We start from the raw sequence: 14,993 nt of genomic DNA, 5'->3' as shown, positions 1-14,993 counted from the left end.
CAGCGATTTGATCTGGAGCTACAGGCGCATTCCCTTATCTCCTTTGCTATCAGTCAGTTTAAAGGACACCGTAATTATGATGGTGATAAAACAATGCCCGCTTATGTGTGCTGAATAAATAAAGAATGTTTACAGCCCCAGAATGTTTCAATTCCAATTAAATGCTATCAAAGAAAAGCCCCTTTTGCTCCCTCCCCCCTCCCTCCCTCTCCCCCACGACTCCCTATTTACCTTGTTGGTTGTAATATGGCCCTATGAAATAAACCGGCCTTCCAGTTTGCCATTAAGGCCACATAGGGAGGAGGGGGAGGAAGAGGAGGAGAGGGGGTGTGAGACAACATGCACTCCCAGTCCCACAATTACTTTGAGTCGCCTGCATCCTCTTTCTTTTTTAAAATTTATTTTGCTATTATTTGTTTATTTTTCAATTGGCAAAGGCGTGATGATGCAGGGGTAAAAGGCATTTAAAGAACCTACTCCAGCCACTGGCCGGAGGAGTTGGGCTAAATTAATCCAGCGGCCCTGGGCACTGGAGGAGGGGGTTGTCCCCCTCACCCCTGGCCACCACCCCTCTGGGACCTCGGGGAGCGGTCTCCCCACCGCTCCTCTTCCCTCTGAAGCAGGGAGCCTTGGAAACGGGAGCCTGGAAATGCTTCCCACTCCCTAAGACACAAGGATCATTTCAAATATTCATTGTATCAGCAAATCTCATCGTAATCAGATTAAAGCAAGGTTTGGGGAGGAACTGCCTGTGTTTCTGGGTACAAAATGCCGACTGGACTACAAAGAGAGCAGAAAATGGGTTCCTTTCCCCCCCGCCTTGGTTGCATGGGGAGAAAAAAAGAAAAACAGTAATTTTTGAGAAAAAGGGACACTTTAAAAAATTGCAATTCTCCCTATTCCACCCCGGGTAGCATATTCCTCTCAAAGGTTGTTTTCCTTTTAACTTTACGCTTAGCATTTCTATATCATGCTTTTATTTACTTGTTTGAAACTACAGAGACTATTCCCGCTGTGGAATACACTGAGGTAGATTTTCTTCATGCCAATTTGCTTTGAGTTTATCTCAGCCGAGGCAACAGCTTTTATACATTCAAGCTTTAAAATGTATATTTCATTGAGTTGTCTGGGGTGAGGTGTTTAAATCTATTTTGTGGAAGTGAGTGAGGAGCTGAGTGCATTTTCAGGTCTGCTCGATAGATGCAGGCCCTTTTCCTTTTGAAAGTTTAGACCTCCAATACCCTCAATTCTACTGGCAGAATTAGGATGGACTTGGAGGGTCCTAAACGTGACCATTCACTAAGGCGGGGGGCTTGCAACAACGTGCTCGGCAACTTAATCTAGCACTAAAAAGAGCAGAGTGTAAAAGAATGGAATACAAACTCTCCCGACATTTGTAGTCGCTTCCAAAGTGGACCGTGCATTTTAAAGCTGATGGGAACGTGTGTGTTTTGGAGCAAAAAGGAGAGAAGGTAAGTGTTTATCCCTTGTATCCGCCAGTTCGGGTAGAAACAATGAAAGAACAAAGGGAACCACTTCTCCGTGTGAACATTTCCCATTTTCCTCCTCCGTTTGAGCCTCACTGTGAGGGGCTGGCGAGGGGACTCGCTCCAGCTTTACCTTTGGCGGCGGGTCGGGGGTGCGGGGCACGGGGAGAAAGTTGCGGGGCGGTTCAAGTCACCCCCCGTTGGTGTCCGGAGCCCGCCGCGAGCAGGAGCTGCAGATTTCATGGCTCTGGACTCACCGGACAGTCCCCGCGAGCCGCGGCCGGCGGGAGAGGGACTGGGGCCGGGACCTTTGTGTGCGGGGTCTGCCCGGCCCCGCGCTGCCGGCGACGACGGAGCTCCCCGGTGACTGCCGAGGCGGCGGGAGAGGAAGCGGAGGTTAGGAGCCGGGGTAGTAAGGGGGTGTGGACGGAGAAAACCCCCCTGGAATTATTTGCAAATCCCATAAATCGCGCGGAAGAGCGGTGGGGGAGGGGCGGGGGGGGGGGCGAACAAATGCCGCGCGCGCGGGGCCTCGCGCGGACCGTTACAAGGGGCGGCGGCGACGGCCCGGGACACACAGACACGCGCGGACACGCGCGGGCAGACACGCTCGGTGTTATACAGCCGCGGAGAGCGGCACGACGCCGACTCGCCGAGCGGGACCAGCCCGGCCCGCCCGCCATTGGCGCGGGGGCTCTCGGCCGCTGACCTTTCACCCCCCCACCCCCGCCCGCCGCTTCCTTTGCTGCCCCGACCACCGTCCTACCCAGAATCCCCCGCGCCGGCCGCGCTCGTGCCGCGCTCGAGCCTCCCGCCGCTGCTCCCCCTCCCCCCGCTCCGTTCCCCCCGGCATTCCGGGAAAACCCGGGAGCGACGGCGCCTCCCTCGGGAAGCGCCGGGGCGGGCTCGGGGTGTCCCTGTGGCGGCGGCGGTAACGGCCGGGTGGGGGCGGGGCAGAGGCGGGCTCGGCCGCATTTGAACGGGAGCGCCGGCGGAGCCCCGCGCGCGCGGTGCCGGGGCAGGGACCGGCCGGGAATCCCGTCACCTGCGGGGCGAGGGGGGCTCGCTGACCGCGGGACGTGCCGGGAGCTCCCTTGGCTGAAGGATGCACGGGGCAGAAGGGGGGTCTGAGGTCCCTTCCTGCTCGCGTGCTGGGGGAGCCGGGGCGCTGGGAAGAGGATTTGCCTGTTGAATTTCATCGCTGGTAGACGTTAATCTCGTGTTTTAAAGTACCTTGTCAGTGGCTTTAAGGAAATCAAACGTGACATTAATCAAATCACACAAATGTAAACATTTATAAGTTAAATCCTAATATTATGCAATTATTTAAATCGAGCTGTGGTTTTTCCTCAGTGTCATGTTGTAGCTCCCACTCATTTCCTCACAAGCTTTTGAGTTTTCTGCTGCGTCCTGATGGCTTGGTGTCTGCTCCATGGAGATCTGAGCGTGGGGACGGGAATGCATTGGGCTGCAGGTGGCAAAGGGCTGTAGCTTAAATATTTTCTGGTCACCTAGCCAGGCCCATCAAGGTTAAAAAAAAATGACGTTTTTGTGAATTTGAGGACAAAATCCTCACATAAGACCTTGCATTGGTACGGTTGAGGGTTTTTTTCCTCTCTTGTGGGTATGTGAAGCAGGTGATCCCATGCACGAGCTCGACAAGGATGCTTGTTGGGTGGCTGAGATGGGGGCAGAGGTTCCTTTGCCTCAGTGGGATTTTTAGGCGAGGTGACATGTGGAAGACCCATTACATTACGATGAGGGAACGAGGGACGGTGGGCAGGTCGGCTTCGACGGCAGGCACAGAACGAAGGCAAGTTCGGGGGAAGGCGAAGATGGCAGGCAGGATACGCTGGGAAGCGGCCGGCGCCGCGGGCAGTTGGCCTCTCCCCGTCTTCGCCCTTCGTCCCGGCCCTTCCCGTTCGCCTCTCCCGGCGGGGAAGAGGGGATTTGGGGGTCAGGGAGGAGAACAATGCTGAGCCGTCCTTTGTGCGCAGCACCGTCCCCTGAAGGGAGGGAGCGCGCAGTGCAGCGGGGCCGCGGCGCCTCTGTAGTGCTGCCGCTCTCCTGCGGGCAGTGCTCGCGGCATGCGGGGCAGGAGCCCGGGGCAGCGGGATCAGGGCTCCCATAGGCCGCCCGCCCGACCCCGGGATAGGCTCAGCAGCGGGGCTGGCGCCGCGCCAGCCGGGCAGCCCCGCTCGCCGTGCGGGGGCGGGAGAGCTCGGGGGCGAGCGAGTGGCTGCGGGAGTAAACTCGCGGGTGCCCTCGGCAGCGCGGCGCGGGGGATTCCAAGGGTGAGCGGGGGTCCCCCGGCAGCGGGGCGGGCTCCGGGCAGGCCGCCCTCGGGAGCGGAGCGGCGCGCGAGCCCGCAGGAAGCGGCGGCGGGGCCGGAGGAAGCGCGGCCGGGGCTCCCCCTGCTCCCGGCGCTCCCCATTGTTCCCCGGCCGCCGCTTTTCGCGCCGCTTTCCGCCGGCGGGGAGGAGGGAGAGCCCCGGGCCCCGCACGCTGCGTGCTCGCCCGCAGCGGCGTGGCGGGACCCGCCGGGAAATCGGGTTCATGATAGAGAGAGGAGCCATCCGCTGAGGGAGCTCCGTGAGGCTGTAGCTCACGTGTTACTTGAAAGGTAAAAACCCCCCGACTGCCGCAGCGGAATTGTACATAAAGTAACATCTGTTTCTGGGTGGATTTTAGAGCAGGACTTGTTAAAGAAATTGGGAGTAACTGCTCCGACCCACTGGATTTGGATTAATAAATGCAGCCAAAGAGAATTTTGGAAGGAACTATTCTTAAGTCTATCTATAAAAACGAAGATTAATCTTATCCTGTTTTTCATATAAGCACCATGATTCCCCCCCCCCCCCCCCCAAGTGATTGTTTTATGTTGGTTTGAGATTTTAAAATATTTGGTTTATAGGAAAAGTGTTGCATTTTTTCCCCCCTGAAAACAATTAGAAATTAATTTTTTTTTCAGTACACCATTTCAGACTGAACTTTCTCATGGTATTTCCGTAGGGGAAGAATTAACTAACTTGATATTCAAGAAAATTTCCAACAAGTGCCCTTAATCATCTATGAAAAAAAAAAACCAAACAAAAAACCAACGTATTTGCACGTTATTTCTGGAAGATAAAATTAAAACGTGTATGGACTCATATTTGTGATGACAAAAGAGTTTCTAGAGAACTGGTTATTTTAAGAAAATCCTTCCTAGTAGAATTGTGATTGTTTTTAGCAAGTTATCACTGAGTCTTGTGAATTTATTTTAAAATACTAGAAGTGCTGCCTAGACTTTAAAAAAAACCTCAACATATGCAAAAAATTTAACATTTATCATAGATGGTGATCAGTAATAAAAAGAAATTAAATGTTGATGTTTATGGATATCACCTAGCTGAAAATAATTCTGAAGTGACTTTATGTCCCCCATGCACACTTGGGAAGTTGCATGCTTGCAGTCATTGTTTAAGATAATACCGTTTGGGACTTTTCTTTCACTCTTGGAAAACTTGCAGTCTTTTGTTGGACTCCTCTAAATAAAAACTCTGTTCAGTTTACATGGTTAAAAACATGCATATAATTCAAAAGTTGAAGATGCATTAATATATAGAAAACACCACCCTGGTAATATTTAAAGGCATTAGCTACAAGATCGAGGAAGGAAAGATTTTTGTTTTGTTTTACTTGTCCTGCTTGAGTATTCCGGAGATGCATTTGCTCTTGATTGCTGCTTGGGAATTTTCAGAGGGTTACTACAAATTTAGAAGGCATCATTCAAAAGGACATTTAATACTCTTGTATTTGCTAAAACAGTATATCTCTATTTGAAAATTATCTCATTGAAATGGAAAATTAAAAAAAAAATAGGAAGAGATCTTTTGTTGCCATTCTTCATTATTCTTTATTTTTTATCTGTGTGGAATGTATTGGCATATTTTATATATTAATTTTTTTGCACAGAGGAGCATTGTTGTTACTTTTAATTGGGAAGTACCATGTTATAGAAATTACCCACATTCCCGACTCTGAAGTACCGTATTGACAAAAAGTGATCCGAGGCTTGTGCGCTTAATTCACCAGGAATGTTAAGCTTCCCATATACACCCTATGTGGCCAAGTTAGAGTTTCGCTCTTAAACAGCTTTTAATGGTCAAAGTTGTACCTGGAGGAAATGTATCCATGTATATCTATATGGAATTGAAATGAGATGGTAACAAGCAGTGGGAATGCAGCTCACTGATCGAAAGACCTTTTCTTTTTTTTTATTGCATTTGGCAACCTCTTTCTTTCAGAGACACAATACAATTAATTAACATATTCTGGGGCGTGTTTTTGAGATTGGGAAGTGGTGGCCCCTTGTTGAGAAGAAAACACTTTAAATAAAAAAGTAACATTGTCTTGTCCAAATGGTAGTGGGAAAAGCAGAGTAGTATTGCTTATCCAGCCCACGGATGCGGTTGATTTACTCCAATTTGCTTTAGCATATAACAAACCAGCTTTTCCTTTCCCACGCTTATATTAGATATATGTGTTTTGTTTATACAAACCCATCTAAAATAGCTCTGCATTTAAGAAATTTGATGGGAAATTCAGCATGTTGTTTCTCATATGTAATATATAGTCTAGATACCATTCCTGAATTGAAATGAAATAAATGTGACCTGTGACACAACACAGTATCACAATGCTGATCGTAACACAACAAACATGGAAAGAAGGCTATTAATTTATATGGAATGTTAATTTAGCAAATCCTACATAGAAATATGCCAACAGAAGTAATCCGAGGCACAGTCTTGGAGTGATGCTATGTACATGTATTTAATATAAATCCAATGAATTAATACATACCTCATAAAAATCCAAACTTTGAAATGAAGAATTCTTCTTTGAAGAAAAGCCCTGTGTTATATTTAAATTGCATATAATCAACATTCCAGAGTTTACTAACCCAGCTTCTCAGGGCTTAATACGGTATTAATATTGAATATGGTTTACTAGAAGTTTATTTCAAGTTCTTTTGTATCATACTGTAATTATCACTACTTTGACTTAATTCATATAAAAATGTGGTTAGCATTTAAATGCTTTTTTAATGTAGAGTATTATAAATTAACTGTCACATTTAACATCTTTAACTTCTATTACTTAGGGAATGTTAAATCTTTGAAAGGAAATAATCTCTGCACTTAAAAACATCCTGTGCTAGGTTTCCTTTATTTAGAATTTTGGTTTGAGATTGTTCATTCAAAGAAAATCCCTTGTTTCATGTTTACTGTAAACCTCAGTCTGAAATTAACATTTAAATGCCAACACTAGTAACAGAAGCAGTACTTGAAAACCACCAATTTTATCCACTGCTGCTAGCTAAGTGGAATTCACCAAACTCTCCAAAGGTGATAATACAATTAAAAGCAAGAAAATGAATGCAATAGTTGGTGTAATTATTTTACCTTTTTTTTTTTTTGTAGTCTAAAGAATTACAAAATTTGAAAATATGTTTGCATAAAAGAAAATAGCACAACATATTAAGAGGCATGGCGTCCAGGAGATGCACTGACATGACCTCCAACACTGCTACCTGTACTTGCATGGCATGTAAATATACAGAGCAATGCAAATTCCTCATCACCAAGTGACTACATGTTAAATGTTGAGATGTCTAAATTATTCAGTACATTGCATTTGGATAGGTGTTAAATACAGATTTTTGCAGTATATTAAAGAAGGGGTAGAGGAAAAAGAAAACTTTACTATTTCTCAGTACAATATAAGAGTAAGCATGTAAAGATACATCTACTTTATTAATGTGGATTCTATCGAGTTGACATGCTTTATCCTTCATAACTGAACAAAGATAGAAAGAATTTGTTGGATCTAAGGCAGACTGCCATTTAAAATGCACTGTGTGCAAGGGTCAACACCTAAGAGTTGCATTTTATTTTGCGTAAAGTGACCATTTTACTGCTGCCTTCCCAGAAATGAAGCCAATACCCACGATTAGATGGTATTTCAGTGAATGCTGTTAATGATTTAAAACCACATAAACAAAAGGCAGACAAGTATCAATGTATTTTAAATGGATAATCAAGAGATAGATCATTCTACCTATTGAACATCACTAAGCTACTGCAATTTTTCTGTTTTCAGTTGCATCTGTTTAGCTGCAGTATGTGTCTTTTTGCACATAGGTAAAGATCACAGCTTTCTCAACAAAGAGCCAATCTGAAAATGGAGTAAAAATTACTGTGAGAAGTTTGCTTTCTGGAAGGAAGTGAGTTTTCCTGCTCTACAGCTCCAAGTCCCAATATAAATTTATGTTTTCTAATGTAGTATGCATTTTATATTAAGTCTATGCTTTTTCTGTTATTTTTGGAAGATTCTTCTGATTATTATATTCAACTGGTAATATGGTTTTGTAAATTAAAGACTTTTTCTTGTTCAATGCTTTGTTTTATTCACTAAAATTACAATATGATTTTGCACATTTTAAGGATAAAAGGTGACATTTAAACTAAACATTCAAAAATCTCTTTTACTGTTGCAACTGATTATTTTGTTGTAAAAATTTGCGAGTACGTCTTTATTTTTGTTTATGAAACCAAAGTGCTATTCCCTCATATATGCTAATGTTTTCTTTAATGCCTTAAACTTTTTTAAACAACTTGCAGTTGGAGCGTGTAATTTTCTTTTACTTACACATTCATTCTGTTTGTGAAAGTAAGAAAAATTGAAACAGAAAATCATCTTATAAGTTTCTTATATTCTAACTTGTTTAACTCCTAGATTTTGCATGTTCCTTTAAGCAAATTGGATTTTCTCCTTGCATTTAGATTAACAATAAAATTATTACTCACTGAATTATATTTTTCTCTAATTATTTTAGTCTCTTATATATTACTCTAAGAAGGACAGGCTTCCTTTTTTAGAAAAGGAAAATTGGCCTTCTGTGTCATGTCAGTGCTTATTAAATACTACAATCATAAGAACATATATGCTACAAGATTTTATGTTCTGATTCCATAGCTGTTATAGGCTTAGTGTTTGCAGTATTTATTTAGTGGTAATACATTTCTTTTCCTATTTTGCATTTCAAAGGTATTCTCTAAATGATTGTTTTACAGAACTATCAAGAGGTTATCTAAATTTTTCAATCAAATATTACATAATACCATAAAGTGGTAGTTATGGAGTTTCTTCCAGTCCAGGTACACGCCTTCTGTAGAAAGAATTAAATAGAAATCTATAGGAAGACAACAAATGTTTCATTAAATAATTGAATGTATTAGGCTTGACTGAATTTTAACCAAAGCAAACTCTCAGGATGTTCAATACTGGGTTGGTGTGTTACATGGTGTGAGATTAGAATATTTTTTTTTGAAAACTATACAGTAGGTTATTCACAAATATACTCTTGTTGCTATGGTGCAGCTTTAATCAAATTGTTGCAAAGTAATTAGTTTTTTCTTTGGTGATGCTTTTTTATAAAACCAAAGATGGAGCTTTAAAATAGCTAACATAAAAAAAGACGCTTGGGAATTGATTGTACTAGTTGCTTTTCAGAGAAGAAATTGCAGGAAGACCTCAAAAAAAAAGTGATGAGAAAAATGTAGAATTGTTTGTTACAATACACATTTTAATAAATGTAGAAATTAATCCAACAAAATATATTTAATATATTCTTATTTTAAAATTATATTTATTTTAATTTATCTATCAGGGAAATAAGGATATATTTGCTGCTGTATCATTACTTTTTTTTTTTTTTTTTTTTTGTTAGGGTTAGCAGAATCATTGAGAATGCTTTTTAAATTAGATGTCATTTTCTTGACAAGAAGGAAGAAGGGCTGTGACACTGTATATATCAGCTTCAAATAATTTGTGTTTTTTTAAAACATCAGGGTACATTAATTGCTTTATTTGCTTACAAAGTAATTGCTTGCACCTGCATTTTTCAGGGTATTTTTATGAGCTTTAAAGTAATAAAAATAGTGTTTTAAGTATGTTTAATAACAAATAGTTTTATGTTCAAATTTGTATTCTTCAGTGTTGATAGGACATTTGGTGCAGGGTGGTTTTTTTTTTTTGAGAGCAGCATTTGATTTTACACAACTGAAACATACTACATTCCAGTCTCCTCCCCCTCCATTTTTTCACGTATCTTAAAAATTTCTAAATTCTTACGGCTATTTGGAGCATATATTACAGAGAAATGCTTAGAATGCGCCCAAAATGGCTGCAATAATCTCATGTTTGGTTGGGCCTTGCATGTAGGAAGCTACCTCTGTGATTCTTTTTTGCCTGCCTGCCATTCTTCTTCTATCAAAATAATTTCACTTAAAACTTGAAGGAGAGAAAAGAACTTGACCTAAGATATCCTGAATACAAACTGCAGACTCGGATGTCTGCAGGGGGTAGAGTTGTGCACATCCCACCTCTCCCTTCCATGCAGCAGTTTGTTAACTAATAAAACATCTGCACTTGTGTACAGGACTATGACAATGTGCAAAATATAATCTGCATATATGTGTGGGTCTAGGCAGTGTTGTGTCCAGGAATGTACATAATTCAGTAGTGATTTGTACAGATACCAGCTAAGCTGCCCTTGCAAAATCATCGTGAAAAATACAGCCCACACACAAATTCAGCTTCTCTGCCTTTTAGCATGATAATGAAGACGAATCAATGCTATCTTCCTTGCTCAACACAAAATAAAATAAACAAACAAACAAACAAAAAAATGCTAGGCCGGGGGCAAGTGAGTGACCAGGATTTTGCAATGCTGCATTTAATTTCTTTATGCTCCTAACAATCACCACAATTAGTTCCTTCTGCTACAGGCATACCTGCTTACAATGGAGAATTGAATAGTCTGAGATTTTCCTCTCTGCTGACCACCTCAGCTCCCTCCCCTCAGTCTTTTTTTTTTTTGCCCCCCCCCCAATTTTAATTTAGAGAGACAACAGAATTGCAGAGTTATTTTACTAAAAATAACCCGAATCGCCCAACTTCTAGAAAGACATGTCCACCTATGAGTAAAAGTAGAGAGCAGCTGTGTTGAAGAACATGTTTGTTTTTGTGTGTCTGCAGCCTCCCTGGTTTCTCTATTTGCCACATCTCCGGTTCAGCATCACTTTCGCTGCCGTGGCAGGCATAGCCCGGCAGCGCTGCATCCACGCCTTGAGTTTTGAGGGAAGAGGAAAGAGCTGGATTAATAATGCATTAGCTTTGCAGCCCCATCGCAGGGAAAATAAACAAAATAGTAAAAGTTGCGGTGAGGGCAGGCAAGTGGCGTAATAGCGAGAACGCATTAGTCCTGCAGGCACGCCGAAGGGATATAAACAGGATAATAAAAGTTGGGAGCGGGAATGCATTAGTCCTGCAGTCACATCAGGGGGAAAATAAACAAGATAGTAAAAATGATTTCGGGGGGGTGGGGAGAGGCGGGCGCGGGGAGCTTCCTGCGGCCTGCCGAAGGGGGGTCGCGGAGCGGCAGCGCGGGTGGGAGCGGGGAGCGCGTCCGCCGCCTCCCCGCCCCCGCGGCCGAGGGGCGGGCGGGGGCCGCGCGCGCGGCGCTCGCGGGGGCGGGGAGGGCCGCGCGGGCCGCGCGGGCTGTCCCGCGGCCGCGGCGGCGCGCCGAGGTGGGTGCGCGCGCGGGCCGCCAGGTGCGCGCGGGCGCGGCCGGCGGGGCGCCGCGCGTGCTCCCGCGCGCGCTCTCTCGGAGGGGGGCGGCGGGGGCGCGCGCTCGGGGCGCCGCGGCGGCGCTCACGTTCCGCGGGCGGCGCGCGAACCCTCGCGAGGAGGCCCCGGGCCGAGGCCTGCCCGCCTCGCGGGCGCGCGCGCAGTGCGCCTGCGCGCCGGCGCCGCCGCCGTGCCCGCCCGCGGAGCCGCGTCCGCCTCAGGAGCCGCCGCGGCCCGACCGACACAGCCTGGCCGGTTGGTCGGGCGGGGGCGAGACGAGGCGCTCAGCCGGCGGTCATGGGTCCCGAAGCGCTGCCGCGGCGGCGGTGGCGGCGGCTGCGGCTGAGTGACTGAGGGGAGACCCCGCTGGGGGAGGGGGCAGGCGGAGGGCGAGGCGCGTGTGGCGTGCGCGGTGTTGACGACGGTGTTTTTAACCCTTAGATGGTCTCCAGCGAGCCGCTGCTGCTGCCGGTGTCACTGGAGGGTGAGTTCTCCAGTAGCATGAAGGAGATGATCGGCGGCTGCTGCGTGTGCTCCGACGAGCGGGGCTGGGCCGAGAACCCGCTCGTCTACTGCGACGGGCACGGCTGCAATGTCGCAGTGCATCAAGGTGAGCGGGCAGGCGAGGGCAGCGCGCCCGCTCCGGCCTCCGGCCTCGCCACTTCCTTCTTGGTGCTCCCTGTCTTCCTTGGGCCTGCTTCCTTCTCCTCCCCACCTCCCGGCCGTTTTCCCCCTCTTTTTTTCCCTCCCCCCTCCCAGCTCCTTCTCTTTACCCATGAAGCCTGTTTCCCTGTTTCTAAGGCCACGTGCTTTCTGGTTTGACTTGCTCTGTCATCTTCTCTCCTTCCCGTCGGTCTGTCTTTTCCCTCACGTGAGACTTAGTATACAGTATGTTCTGCATTATGCCTGTGAGAAAAGAAGAACTCCCCTTTCCAATTTTTTACGCTTTCCTCTTCTTTTGCATGTTTTTTTTGTATCTATGCTTCCTAGTCTGCCTCTGCACCCTGTTAACAACCTCGGCTGCAACGTTTCAAAGACTCTCTAAAATTGCGTTTGGCCTTTGCAGAACTTATTACTCTGTTCTGGTATTATTGCTGTATTTCTTTTTTTCCCCATGTGATCCCTGTTGTCCTTGCTTTTCCCAAGTTTGAAAAATTTATTTGAGCGGCAGCCATGAAACAAGGAGGGTTTAGGATTGGAAGAGAGAGGTGCCTAGGAAAGACTTAGCTGTCATGTGATTTCTGTTTCTGCTTGCCTTTCCTTGAATGTCATTTCGCTGATGTGTCCTGGTAGGTGAGAGACTTCCTGTTGTGGTTCTGCAAGGGGAGGGTGCTATTTGGAATGGCTGATGCTAGATTTGTTTGGCTTAGTGGAGGCTGGTTGGTTGGTTTCCAGTTCAGTACAGGAGCTGGCAAGTTCCCTCTGTGTGATTGTTTCTTTTCTGTCAGTGGGTTGACCCTTTGTGGGAGAACAGAGGAAGAGGCGATTCTGCTGCTTACCTTGTAAGAAAGGAAGTCATCATAAATTTTCCTTTATGGTAGCAGAAATAAGGAATAAGATGGTAGTTTATCTGTATCAACTCCTAAGCAGTCACATGAACTCAATGACTGGCTTTTTGGCTACTTACAGGTGGCGGACAAATTGGAGGAGACAGAAAATCCTAAATCCAGTTCATTAATCTGAATGCCTAGTGCATGTGAAAATGCTACTAATGTGTGTCTCATGCTTGGTCTTAAATTGTGCTGGAGATGATGTAGTACAGTAGTTGGTTGTTCCAAGTATGTGTTTCCTTGGAAGTTGACAAATTGTGAGAAATAGTAGTAATTTGAGGAGATACACAAAAGAATTAAGTTATTTTTGTTAACATTAGATTGAACGCAGAAGGGAGCTGACAGGATCTCTGAAGTTAATCTGGTTTTGAATTGGTTTTCTGTCATCTTAAGAGCTGAGTAATGTTAACCAGTAGGTCGACTGCTCATGTGGGATCTTAGGATCATGAGGAAGAACACTAAAACATGAATACTTCTAGAAGTCATGTCTGAAACAGCTATTCCTTTTGCATTATCTTGGACATTTTCCTTTGTATCTAAAGCCTTGCTGGTATTTTCAGTGAAATAATCGGATGGTAGCAGCAGTTGGACCTGAAATAGCAGGAACAAAATTCAGTTATAGAAAAGTATTCCTAATAAAGAGAGACACACTTTAGCAGGTACAAGAAAATGAACTTTTTTTTTTAAGTCATATCCAACCCTAAGATGGAATCTGTCAGGAAGTGGGCAAAGTACGGCTTGATCTAAATCCAGAAGCTGTTACAGAGATCTTAAGAAAAGAGGAACTTCATGTTTTAATTTACTGTACTGTTGATGCTTTACATTTTGGATTTGATATGTCATGTAAGCAAGGGTGGTAGAGGAGGCATGTCCAATCCTCTCTGTAGTAAATGCAGTAGTCCTTGTGGTCAAAGCTGAGGTCTGTATTTGAAGTACAAACAGTAGTATTATGCATAGAGCTTTATTAGCTGCTTTGGTTTTGTTATTATAATTATTCTTAGTTCTTAGTGTCTTAGAGGAAACTTCAGTTCTTAAGTCATTGACAAGTTGTGAAGGACAAGATCTCTTCATGTGTTTAAAGAAGCTTTGCATAGTAGTGGAAGTGTAAACAAAACTCTGTAAATGATATCACGGTATATCAGAGCACAGTTGTGTGATGGACTCTTCTAGGCTCCAGGTGTGCTCTGTTACCCTGGTAGATGTAGAAGTACTTCAGTTCAACTTTGATCTTTGCTCAGCTCATGTTGCCTTTGGATCTGCTTGCCAACCTTGTCTCTGAGTTGCATTTATACTTGTTTCCTATTCTGCACTGGCACTTGTTAACCTAAATGTATGATTGCACATTTAAAATCTCCATCTTAATATCTAAAGAGAAATTCAGAGTTTCCACACCTGTAGCTATTATAGATGCAACGAAACAAGATGGTTTCTTTTTCTCATGTTTTTTGTACAGTAGAAAGGGTTTACCAGAATAGTTTGGCCTGTAGATATTTGAATAAAGTATTTGAAAATCTGACAATGGATCTTAATATGACTATGTGTTTGTATATAATAGGAAATGATTTCATTGACTTTCCTTCATGGAAATGAAGGTATATTAGCCAGATGTTTTTATATTACTATTGCATTACTATTTTTCATCTCTGAGCTATCACAAAATCAATATATTTGTATAATATCACTACGAGTTACTAATTTAATCTCAGCTTTTTTCATAACTTTAAATTAATAATATTTTTTCTACTTACACACTTAAACCTGATTTTTGTATTGAATTAACATATGATTGTTGAGAATTGAGTCTGACTTATCTTTAATACTTTGGGATTATCTTTGAGCAAAGTGTTTGGCTTTTTGGTTCTTTGTTGTTTGCTACACCCATACAATTGAGAGTATACTCACAGTACTTGTGTTTTTGTGTTTTAATTCCCACTGTAGTTCTTAAGGTTGCTTGATGTGTGCATTTCAAGCATGAGCAAATTGCTAAAGTCTTTTTGTTCTGTGGAATTTTGTAACAAACTCTTAGGGTTGCTTTTATATACCGTAAAAAATATAGATGACTGTCTTGCAAATAAATCTGCATGTCTGAAAATCTCTTCCCTAAGGGTTTATGTCATAACCTGGCTCAAGTTGCAATTAATCCAAGTCCTGATGCTCAGTTCAGTTTGTATTAACAGCTCTGAATTTTCTGTGGTAAAAAAAAAAAAAAATCAAACTTTGCCTTTGTTCAGTTCACTGTGGATTGTCTGCTTAAGACCAGTTAATGTTCTTATAAGAG

At 44.1% G+C, this 14,993-nt stretch overlaps 1 protein-coding gene across 19 annotated transcripts in view; it reads left to right on the top strand.

Annotated features, from left to right (window-relative positions):
• Positions 1 to 616: 616 nt before the first annotated feature.
• The window catches only part of MLLT10 (MLLT10 histone lysine methyltransferase DOT1L cofactor), a 133,612-nt gene continuing 119,235 nt past the window's right edge, over positions 617 to 14,993 (top strand). For 4 of the 19 annotated variants that reach the window (XR_014950953.1, XM_085565509.1, XM_085565485.1 and 1 more), the window contains exons 1-2: positions 1,588 to 1,883; positions 11,607 to 11,775. Coding sequence is in view for 18 of the 19 variants with exons in the window: in XM_085565509.1 (XP_085421635.1) it covers positions 11,607 to 11,775 (169 nt within the window). In the remaining variant the exon portion in view is untranslated. Of the gene's footprint in view, positions 1,473 to 1,587; positions 1,884 to 3,631; positions 3,782 to 3,842; positions 4,111 to 11,064; positions 11,126 to 11,313; positions 11,421 to 11,606; positions 11,776 to 14,993 lie in introns of those variants that run through there. The other 15 variants (XM_085565574.1, XM_085565570.1, XM_085565540.1 and 12 more) reach the window with 8 other exon arrangements.

Source organism: Lonchura striata, chromosome 2 (genome assembly GCF_050655825.1).
Source record: "Lonchura striata isolate lonStrDom1 chromosome 2, ASM5065582v1, whole genome shotgun sequence".
Lineage (NCBI taxonomy): Eukaryota > Metazoa > Chordata > Aves > Passeriformes > Estrildidae > Lonchura > Lonchura striata.
This window is presented reverse-complemented; position numbering and strand designations above follow the sequence as displayed.